Below are 12,039 nucleotides of genomic sequence, written 5' to 3'. Positions count from 1 at the left end.
CAATACTTCTATGGAATCGGATATGTAGCTTCAATTGAAGAGAGATGTTTGATCAAAGTAGACGTTAAGAACAAGTCAATACTGAAATGGAACGAACCTAATACATCTCCTTCAGAGGCCATCTTTGTTCAGAAACCAAATTCTATTGTGGAAGACGAAGGAGTGATATTATTTTCAGTGTTGTACGATGACAACGAAGAAAAAGTTTCTCTTGTAATTTTGGATGCACAGAACTTTCGTGAAGTAGCCAGAGCAGATTTTATGACTGGATCCACTATAACTCCTGATTTCCACGGTTTGTTTCTTGAAAACTGAATTGTTTTCTGTTAAAAATCATAAAAATTTCTATCTCGTATAGCTAAATGGCTTATTTGATACAATACTTACACTCTGTGTAATAAAATTTAGCATATTAAAATTATAAATTTGAAATGATTTTCATTTTCAAATACAATTGAATCTCTAACGGCCATACAGTCACCTCTGAACAGCGGCCATTGTTTACGTTTCCGTCAGTGGCCGTTGTTCAGAGGTTTGACCGGTTCGTTGCGATAAAAATGGCGTTAAGATTAAAAAATTAGATTTGTAATACATATCTATGAACAATGATGTGTTTGTACAGATAATCATTATAGTATTTCTTAAAGTAGAGTGTCATAATATTTTTCTAAATTTATGTATTTTTTACGGGTTACGGGTTAGCTCATTAAAACTTTGAAATACAGGTATACCTCGTCTTACGTCGGTAATTGGTTCCAGGAGAGGCTACGTAAGTCGAATTTACATGTGTAGTTACGACGTAAGTCGAAACTACGACTTACGTCGTAACTAAACGCCAATAATGGAGGAAACGCCAATAATGAGCACTTAAAGACCGCTAAATAAGACGACAACAGAGAAACACAGATGTTTACATGTTTCGTTCTCTAGGATTTATGATGATTATATTAAGATTTAATGTAAATGCACATATTTTAATATGATTTTATGTGCTTTCAACGCTTTTCTAGTGATATTACGACTTCAATGTTTGTGGCGGACGGATTTAAAGTCGAATAAACTGACTTAAACTTGATTTTTATTTTTCCATATACTTTTTTTGACAAACGACATATAATCGGGAACGACGTAATTCGAGGTATACCTGTACTCATTATCACGCTATGTAAGGTTACTGTTCAACGCACGTTATTTGGAATTTCACAGCAATTATATATATATTTGTATTATGATTATTTAAAAATATATTTTTCCTAATCATATAAAGTATAAATCATTACTTTTTTTGGTCTAATTTCGACAATTTGTTCTAAGAAAATCGTTGTTACGCCAGCGATTTCTATTTCCTACGAATACAAGGATTTATATGAATGATGAGGCATTTTATTATCACGATAACAATCGATATGCAGCATTATCTTCTTTACGAAATGACGAATTCAGTGAGTGATAAGTAATCGTGCATTCACGTTTTGTTGAGTTTAGTCCACGAATGAATTGGAATAACTTTAAATCACTTATGGTAACAGAAACTTGCATTCTCAAGCTAAACAAAGTCGAAAAAAATTTCAAATTTTAAATATTTTTTGGCCGGATAATCGATAACGATAGAACATCGTTCGGCTTCACAGAGATATCGTATAATAAGCAGAATTGGCATGATTTTAAAAACATGCCCACCGATTTAAATCCGATGCCCACGTTTTAAAATAGAAAAAAAAAAGCAGAAAAACTTCAGAGTTAGACTCAAGAATGTACAGAATGTTTTATTTAATATAAAATATAGCATTTTTAAAAGTTTCTTTATGGAATGGGATTTTTAAAATTCACATGTACAAACACCAAAACAGCAGTGACTTCTTCAGCTTGAAGAATTTTTTTTTTTTTTTTTTTTTTCAGAAATGTACAATACTCATTAATGTTTGTTTAGGTGCTTGAAAACTTTAACAAGCATTGCTGCCTTTTCCTGTGCAAGTCGATTTCTGAGTTTCAAATGAACAAGTCCATAAGTAGATAAAATTAGCGAAGTTGAGGCCGAAGTTTTAAACGCGAAAACGTATACGTCGGACGTTCAGCGCCGCTTTCCTAGAAGTTTGACGTTGGTGTTTGGAAAGTCAATAGAATCATGCTCAATATTTCAAAGGCCATTGTCAAACTTCTAGGCTTATAGCAGAGCGGCGCTGAACGTCCGACGTATACGTTTTCGCGTTTAAAACTTCGGCCTCAACCTCGCTATCCTCTGAATTTCCTCTGAAGAAGCACATGTAAACTCTGTTGTGTGGAGCTGTGTAACTAATTTTAAAAGAAGTTCATTAATTCTGTCACGTAGTGACTGCCACCATGTAAGAGCAGTGATAGTACAGATTCGGCAAACATGTGTTGCAGAAATGAACTAGGTTTTGCTAAGTATTTTAAAATTGAAGGCATAGCATATGGGTAGTAAGAGTGGCACAGTTACTGCAGCATCCTTCATACTGTCTGTGAGCTTTGCACTCTGGTATCTTGGGTCCAGAAGATTTGCTAAAAGGTGATAGTCTGTGATAGCCATATCAAATCTATCTTTGGCTGCTTGCGTGACTCTACTGATCCCAAGTTGTTGCAAGTCATTTTGAACACTAAAAAGAAATAATACCATTACATGTATAAAATTAATGAATTTGATTAACACAATTTTGAAATTAGATTAATTACAAAAACAATTCTGGCTAAAGTAACTCACCTAAACCATAATTCAACTCCTTCGCTGTAATACAGACTGTAATGTCCTTTAACTCATTAGCTGAATCATTCTCAATGGAATTGTATACAGTGTTCAGCAAGGGTCCCGCAACTTCCTTTCTGTATAGAGAGTCATATACAGGTCGCAACATCTGACAAAATTTTATAAATTCGGGGTGTTCTACATGAGTAAAGGGTGAATTGGTGGCATTTATAAATTTTGCGCAATGGACATCCAATTGCATTTTTTTATTAGTTGACGTTTTCACAATAAATGAATCAATGCGTTGCAATTTCGCTTTGCTTTGTGTTACCACTAGTGGAGCTACAACTGGTAAAGGAGCGCTTCCCGCTGGTCTCCTGACTTGCTGAATCCTGCCAATTTAAATAATAAAAATAGAAACAATAAATTAATTACTAATTAGGTGTAAATTTTTAAAATTACTACTATATACAGACGTGTGAAAATTATTAGACTCAAGTGTATTTTTATTCAGATTACTGGCGTACCTCTAAATTTTTCGGAGAGATGTTTTCTGGTTACCCTTGTAGTTTTTAGACTCGTCTGGACTAAAATAAGATCCTATCAACAAAATTCATGACAAAATGGAGAGTCATATTAACCAAAACCATTTTAGTTAATATGACTTTCCGTTGTGTTGTGAATTTGTACACAGAAGACAGACTTTTGGCTCACTCTACCTGCAATGCAATTTCACATTAATTGTTCTCAGTTTCCTTCAAAAATATTTAAATTCTTACTATTTTCCAAAATTTTCGAAGGTAACAAATTTTATCTATATTATCAGAACTGTTTTAATTGACAAAAACAGTAATAAAACACAATTTTCACTAATATTTTTTAGCTTTATCATGAATTTAATCGAACACATGACATGAACTGAAAATAACAGTGATTTGCAAAAAAATAAAGAAAAAAATATATTACCTAATTTAAATAAGCCTCTAATTAACTGCAAGGACAGACCAGTGCAATATAAAATGATACACTTTAGGATAAGATCAAAAATAATACACTTTATGCTTGAGTCTAATAATTTACACACTTTTGTATGTTCACAGTTCACAATGATTATGATACGTAATTGTATACTATACAAATTGAGCTTTGAATTATGTAAAACTTTATAGCAAGCTTTGGAAATTTTTAAAACTTATAATGGTTTAAAATACTTACCTCCCCTGTTGCAATCCCTGTATATCATTCTGTAGGTGGTTATCTTCAATATGTTTTTTCATACGAGTGACTAATCCAGCAATTTCTTTCGTACATATTTTGCATTGCACCCTGCGTACCTGTTTTCCTGGATTTCCAGAAATTAGTTTGTACTGGTTCCAGATATTATCAAGCCTTCTTCCTGCATTCATTTTTCACTTAACAGATACCAACGACAATAATAATGTTTTTTCCATCCAAATAATATTACAATAGATTAGTTGTATTGAAGGCGTGGATTCAGGGGGCGATGGGTGCAATCGCCCCCAAGCTTCCAATATTCGAATAACCAAAAACTCAGCGTTTAGACATTAAAACTTAAAACTGTCAAACCCATTTAGGCTCTCTTGTATTGGATTGATTAAATTGTACCCAGCGTGCTGCGTATTACTTCTTGATTTTTTCATTATTCAATTCAAATAAATAAATCAGAAACACCGGAAGCAGATAAAAAAAATGACCTTAGGACCTCTTTTTATCGACCCCCTTGTGACGAACGGCTGGATCCGCGCTGCTGTACTGCTAACAGCATGAACTGGCATGCGCTGTCAGGAATTCTTCTCTTAGTGATAAAAGTCGTGTGTCACGTGCTTTCATGACCCACGAGAGCGAGAAAAATCCTTCATTCCCACACCCACGTTTAGCTGACAAGTCAGAAAAAGTTTATTTACTGTTTTATTACATAAAAATTTATGTAATAAAACAATTTTTTAAAGTTAAAACATTAATATTTACAAATTTATTAAAAATTTAAAAGAAAATAATAAAACAAATAGCTCTTATAACAGATTTTCTTCAGATAAGCCAACATATAAGGCGAAACAGTTTTTTAAAAATATTCCTGTATTTTTCATATTGACGTAACTCTGAATTTACACAATTTTTAAATGATTAGAAACATTCAAAACGTTTATTTTTATATTTATTTTATTTATAAACTTCTGAAATTTAGCGGCAAACTATTCATGGCCGAATATTATTCACATCTTCAACAAAAACATTTTAATTCGCAAAATGTTTTCATAATTCCATAACAGAATGTAGAATGATCAGCAACGCTCTAATTTAACATAAGCTCCATACTTCGGTCTGACGGCAATCGGCGAAGGTTTCAACTGAATGGGGTACTAAAAGAAAATTCGATGAATGTGACGTACATATTAATTATATTATAAATTACTTAAATTAAATTATTATCATTATAATTTGACTGTGATACTCGAAAATCAATTACCTTGTCGGTCTTTTCACACGGCAATATACGGTATTTTCGTAAGAGCCGAGCCAAAACTAATTTGGCTTCCATCATTGCGAATCTCATTCCCACGCAGTTTCTGGGTCCCGCTCCAAACGGTTGCCACGAAAGAGGATTGTGTTTGTTTGCATTCTCTGGAGCAAACCTGTAACAGTGTGTTAATAAACCAACAAAATACAGATTTAAGTCATATATATTACCTTTCTGGACGAAATTCTTCGGGATTTTCCCAGTTATCCGGGTCGCGATGTAACCAGTAAACTGGAACTTGAATAGACATTCCCTTTGGAATAAATATATTTCCGTATTGAATATTTTCGGAAGCTTCTCTGTTTACAAATCTGAGAAAAGTACAAAGTTTGTAGAAAATATTGCTTTGAATGAATTTATAATCGACGTATTAATAATAGCACTTGTATTATTAATACAATTTAATTTATTGGTTAATATATAAAATTTTATTTTGTTCAATCTAACTTTTTGCAACTACGATATAGTGAAATTAAATACAGAGATGTTCAGTTATATCGAAGGAAGATAAAATATAGAAACTGTGAGTGTAATATGCTTTTATGTTTAGTTTTAAATTATTAATTTATAACTATTATTTTGATAAACAGTCTTCTATACAAATGTTTAGCTCCACAATATTTTATATTTTGTAATATTTTACTACTTTCTATTTTTATTTACAACTGATGTAATTTTAAATGTTAGAAATAAACTTATGTTGATATTAAACTACTTTCCATAGAATTATTTTATATGCCAAGTCTAGAATATTGTTATCAAATAATTTGTGAAATTTTATGTATTTCTGTAAAAAAAAAAACATTAACTACTCACAAATAAACAGGCGGATACAAACGAAGTATCTCCTTGAGTACTTGATCCAAATATTGCAATTTCTGTACTGAACCGTAATCGAATTCTTTCTGAATAATCGATATTTATATTTATGCAGAACACGACAGGATAAACAATCCAATCATTGGCGATCATTTACCTCTTCTTCCATCAGAGCATTTACTTCTTTTCTAATCTTCTCTTGAACTTCCGGAAAATTAGCCAGCATCAGAGAGCAGTAAGATAAAGCTGTACTTGTAGTTTCGAACCTAACATTTGGTAAATATTTCTAACTAACACACTCCAAATTAGCATAAACAAGTCAATCGTACTGAATTTTTCATACCCAGCAAGAAGGAATACGAATGCATTTCCTACCATTTCGTCCATGGTCAATGATCTAGAGTTGGAAGTGCCTAAAAATGAAAATACCAGTTTAGAAGTAATAAAGTTTTCATTGAATATTAATATCCTTAATACAAGAAATACCGTTAATTAATTCTTTCTCGTTACTTTCTTTATCGACGCTTTCGCTAGCAGCCAGAGATTGATAATCAATGTTGGCTTTATCTTCGATTCGGGCATCGATCATCAATTGGAGAAAATCTGCTCGTCTTTTCTGTATACACGAAAATTAACGTATTGGGTGATTATAAGATACATTTCCCTAAATTGGGGTCTCTTACAGGTAGGCGGACGAGAGATATCGCTGCATAGTTGACAGGTGGCTTATGTAGAATACGCAGAAGCATTTTAATACAAAAATTAGTTCAAATTTTGTCACCAGGAAAATAAGCATGATCGGAAAATAAGAAGAAAAAAACAGATTTAAATTTCTTTATCGATTTCACGAATATGATATTACAGCAGCTACTCAATGTTCTGTCTGTAACTGGAAACGACATGCTGAGAATAAAAGTATGAATCATGATTTCGTGCAGTTGATTCTGTCTTTGCAGAAACGGGAATATGTTAAAACTATACCTTTGAATCTGTTCAAAAGATAAAGGAACTGCTGCATGCAGCAACAAAGTATTTTTAAAATTTTCGTCATCCCTGCAACTACCATCATCTGACCTCTATCGTTGTGATTGTGGAAAGACAGCGTATGACGAAGGCGTATACTCGTCTGTGGATATGAAAGTGAACATTAAACAGAACCTGCAGTACTGCCACACAAATCAGTTGCTCATGCAGTTCTTCATTTCATCATGTCAGATTTAGTGGTGGCTAGCACATTGAGCAGTGGCTTCAATAACATATTCGTGAAATCAGTAAACATGAAATTTTGATTTCCGTGTTTTAGATTGTTTTTCCAATGCACCTATTTCCCTGATGACAAAACTCTAAGGTAGCCTTCTCTTTGCTAAACAGCTTCCACATATTTCTAGATAAGTACTACCTACTAATTTCTACAGCGATGTCCTATCCGTCTTTCCATCAGAGAGTTCGGTACGGAGAAACTAATTTCATAACTATTCGGTGTACTTGAAATGAATATTAAATAAGAATGAAATTTGTATCGTTACTGTAGGATCTTTCTTGCGAGAGTTGATGATGGCTTCACATTTATCTAACAATTCCTTAAGAGGACTTGTACCTCTGTTGATTATTAGAGCAAAAATGACGCGAAAAAGTCGAAAAAACGGTTGGAGAAACTCAAAAGATCCTAAGGAAAAATAAGTTTAAACAAAGGTAAGTATTAAAATGAAAACTTAAAATATATTAATTTTACAAAATTTATATTAAAATATTATTGTGAAAGGTTTAAAATTGAATTTAATTATCGTTTTTAAACTTATTTTCTTTCAATTGTCTGCGATCTCTTTAGATTTGTAACTGATTCAAAGCTAATTATAATTTATATATAAACAGACTATTTACATTGTATCAAATCTGCGTAACATAAAAATATCTTAAACAAATAAAACGGCAAAGACGTATTCGGACAAGACTATGTCTCGGAGACTCGCTACTAAGCCGGATCACTTCGACGCTCACGTCGGGTCTCGTTCTCATTCTCCAATCATCTTGGGTATCGCTGGTTTTGAGCGCGATCATTCAAACTTCGCCGGCCATAGCCATGACCACGAGGTCATCCACGATGCATTTTCGGTAAAATTAACCTATCGAATGTTGAAATTTCTCTCCGTTGGATGACGACCCAGGTTGAATTTTTGTCAATGCAAAAATTTCTCGTTTTTGAAAAAAAAATAATGGTGGCTATTGTATCGTTCGCAATTGTTTATTTATTTTGCAGAAACGAAATATATATATATACTGATAAATGTAAAAAGAAAAAGTTATTATATTTCGGAAGTTAGTTTTAATATAAAATTATAAAATTATAACGACGCGCCATCTAGTTTCAAAAAGTTCCGATGACGAAACGAGTTATCTCAGGTCAATCGGTCGAGGTTAGCACGTGGCGACCAGAAATATGTGGGGACAGAAATAACCCGAGACAGGTAAATGGAGTTTTTTCAAAGATTCGTGTGTCAAAATTCGATTTTACAATATTCGTATTTCCAACTTACCAACCAGCAACGGATGCGCAAATCTCGCACTGCTGCCTGTTTGTAGAAAGTGTCGCCATTTTGTATTTTATTGTGTTTCGGTTCACGGTCCCCTGACTACCTACAAGTCTGGTTTTTTTCATGCGCGCACGATTTGGGCACCTAATACTCTGTGCCAAATTTAAAATCCTGACATGTACTCCTTCATATCTCTAAGCTGGTAAGACAGCAGGCAGTACGATTTTATAAACAAGACATAGTCTTGTCAAAAATAAAAACTATAATAAATATTTAAAAAATTTATCATATATTAATGCTAATTTATTTATGAAAGTTTGATTTATATAAAATAAGAACGACTCACTTGTAAAGAGTAGAAAGAAATGTCTAAAGGGTGCATGAATTAAAATATTGCACAACTTATAAAGAGAACTTTCGGGATTTATCTGAATATCAGTCTGAAAACCAAAGGCAGTTCTGACAATTACATCCATGGTCAGCCTTTGGTACAGAGCATAGGAGTCAAAGGCTTCTCCCGATTCACATAATTTGTCAAAGTTGTTTAACAGAAGTTCAATGGCATCGTTTATAATGGGCGACATCTGACACATAATATTAAATGTTATATATTATTATAAATACTGCTATAGTATAAGTTATAACAATTTTATATATTTTTATACCAGTTTCATCTTGCTCGTGGTAAAAGAAGGTGTAACTACGCTTCTCATCTGCTTCCATTTTGCACCTTTCAAATTAATTAAATGATAAGCTAATCGATTTGTAGACAGCTTGTTGTTTTCTGAATGGAGAGTCTAAAAAAGTTTTTCTCTTGTAATCAGTAGATTAATATTCTATATTGAAATAAACTTTCCTCACCGGTCGATCTGAAAAATTATGGAAATCTTTGATTTGAATATTTTTCAATAATTCGGTGTCTGTAACAAACAGAACCGGAGTCGTGCCGTAATAATATCTGAAATTATATTAATGTACAATATTTATATTTATTATAATACATGCAATAAAAATGGATAAATTTCTCTTACCCTAGAACTTTGCCATATTTGGAAATCCACTCTTTGTGGGTCCGTAAAGGTCCCTAAAAATCATATTATAATTACCTTCTTAACGATAAATTTAAAATGAATTCAGAAGTTACCTTTAAAAATAATTCTAACGAATTTCCAAAAAATATGTTTGGTTGAGGCCCGGGAATTCCGATTTTATTGAAAACTGAAAACTGCTTCCTTCTTTGTCTACAGAAATGAGGAAAGTGATGAATTATTCAACGATAATTGTAAAGAAACCGGTAGGATTTCGTCGTTGTGATGTATTATAAAATTTTTTCTTACATTTAATAATAATAATTTCGCAAATAATTTTATATAAAATATTTGTAAATAATTCTGCATAAATTTTAATTAAAATTCCATAGAATTTCCTTTAATAAATGTTATAAGTTGTGTAAATGAGAACATTTTATGAGAATATAAATCTTTATAATGTTTGCAGTATTCTTTTGATATGTGTAAAAACTATAATACGTTTTTAAAATAGTAATGAATGAAAAATTAGTTTATTAAAAATATACATGTGTAAAGTACAGTTTTGTGTGATCAAAACACCGTTATTTTCATATAACGTTGCACCTTGTTCCTACCCTTTATCGATTTGTTTATATACAGATAAAAAATAAAAATAAAAAACATTATAATCATAAGCTGATTAGAAAACCATTTGGTACAGCAAGCCAATGACACAGCCCGTTTCAAATGAAAGGGGCTACCTCATTGGCTTTTAGTATCAACATTAAAACCGTAGTACCTAACAACTACAGTATTAAAACCGTATTACCTAGCAATATTTAAAATGAATAAATATTGAACTCACAATTAAAATCTATCATAATTTCATTTCATCTGCTACAATTACTATATGTAATTTAAATAAAACGATTTTAAAAAATCTGACATTATGACATTATACAAATAATTTACAAAATGTAAGATAATCTAATGATAAAAGTATTGACAGACAGGTCTAAACTGTTTGTCTTTCAATAGAACAACATAGCATCTTGATTTTTATATTAAAACTAAAGAGAAATTATTTAATGCTTAGAAATTAGTTAATTAAAATTTGTACTACTTACCGATACCATAAATACAACAAAATGGAGAAAACTGGTAAAAAAATTTGCAAAAACATTACGAGACAGTAGAGAAAGTAGGAGTGTCGTTATAGTCTTTAATCAGATGAAGTGTACTTCATAATATATATAACCTTTGTTTGCTTACAGATAACGTAATGAATGACGCTGCAATTTTGTATTATTTATCAATGACGAATAATTATTATCGTATTTCATAAACGATGAAACAGTTATAATATCAAATTTACAAATAATGCATTTCGTAGGTAGCAAAGGAAGTTAGAAAACTTCAGAGTAATACTCTGAAGAGTCATGTTTGATAACCTATGACTTGTGTAATGCTCTATTACCCGATATAATGAGTAATATGGCCACATTGTATGGCCGGAAAATATTTTGAAAATTAGAAGGCGTAATTTCTATGAAAGTGACGTGTTTATTAAACATTTAAGTACTTTTAAATGCTTAATAATTACCATAAATGCTTAGCTTACCGAATGGTTTGCTGAATTTCAAAGAAAAATTTTTCTCTTATTATTTGGGCTTTGGAGTCGTGTAAAAATCTACTGACTCCGACTCCGGCCAGGGGCGGATTTCTTAACAAAATAGGCCCGGAAATTCTGATGTCATCATTTGACCTCAGACTAAAAGCTTCAATAAATAGAGTTTTAATAAAGATAGAACGTAGAAACTTTTTTATTTCGAGGAAAAGGTTTCCTCTAAGTAATGACATAGTCAATATATAAATATGTATTCGATAATTTTTACTTTTCTGGCTGTTATATATAACAGAGGGAAAGTGTAGCCATCGGTCAAATGATCCCTTCCAAATTTTTACATCTTTGCACTCAGGACACCTTGAAATGTCGAAATATGCAAAAGATTTGGAGGATTTTTTCTGCATGTATGGATGTTAGACTGTGTTTGTAGGACAAGATTTTGTTCACACTGAAGCTTAATAACTTCTGTAGTTTTTGAATCGGAGTCAGATGGTTTAAAACAAAAGTTATTACGGTTTAAAGTAATTGAACTAAATTGTGCTTCACACACATTCTAACGTTCCGTGCATACAGAAAAAACATCGTATGTTTTTGTACTTCTCTACGTTTCGAATCTTCCCGAGTCAAAAAAAAATAAAAATCTGGAAAAGTCATTTTTTCACTGATCGCCATTCTTTTTCTTTGTCATAGGCCTATACTGTATAACAGCCGGGAAAGTATTATGTCAGCATTCGTGGAAGCACAGATTAGATTAAAAAAAAAATTGTGTACGCTAATAGTGAGTAAAATATTCATTAAACATATATAAACAG

General features: G+C 31.9%; 1 protein-coding gene across 1 annotated transcript; it reads right to left on the bottom strand.

Annotated features, from left to right (window-relative positions):
* Positions 1–4,888: 4,888 nt before the first annotated feature.
* On the bottom strand, positions 4,889–10,823 carry LOC136981019 (cytochrome P450 3A29-like). Its single transcript, XM_067277276.1, has 14 exons — positions 10,728–10,823; positions 9,735–9,831; positions 9,622–9,674; positions 9,452–9,548; positions 9,256–9,387; positions 8,937–9,174; positions 7,586–7,725; positions 6,546–6,675; positions 6,403–6,472; positions 6,217–6,325; positions 6,057–6,145; positions 5,411–5,551; positions 5,190–5,355; positions 4,889–5,082 (listed from the first exon to the last, which is right to left on the bottom strand). The coding sequence occupies exons 1-14, from the start codon at positions 10,781–10,783 to the stop codon at positions 5,005–5,007; spliced, it is 1,596 nt and encodes a 531-aa protein (XP_067133377.1). The 5' UTR covers positions 10,784–10,823; the 3' UTR covers positions 4,889–5,004.
* Positions 10,824–12,039: the final 1,216 nt, after the last annotated feature.

Source organism: Centruroides vittatus, unplaced genomic scaffold (assembly GCF_030686945.1).
Source record: "Centruroides vittatus isolate TY-2023 unplaced genomic scaffold, ASM3068694v2 contig_738, whole genome shotgun sequence".
In the NCBI taxonomy this organism is placed as follows: Eukaryota; Metazoa; Arthropoda; class Arachnida; order Scorpiones; family Buthidae; genus Centruroides; species Centruroides vittatus.
Note: the sequence above shows the minus strand (reverse complement) of the source record. Positions and strands in the feature narration are given on the sequence as shown.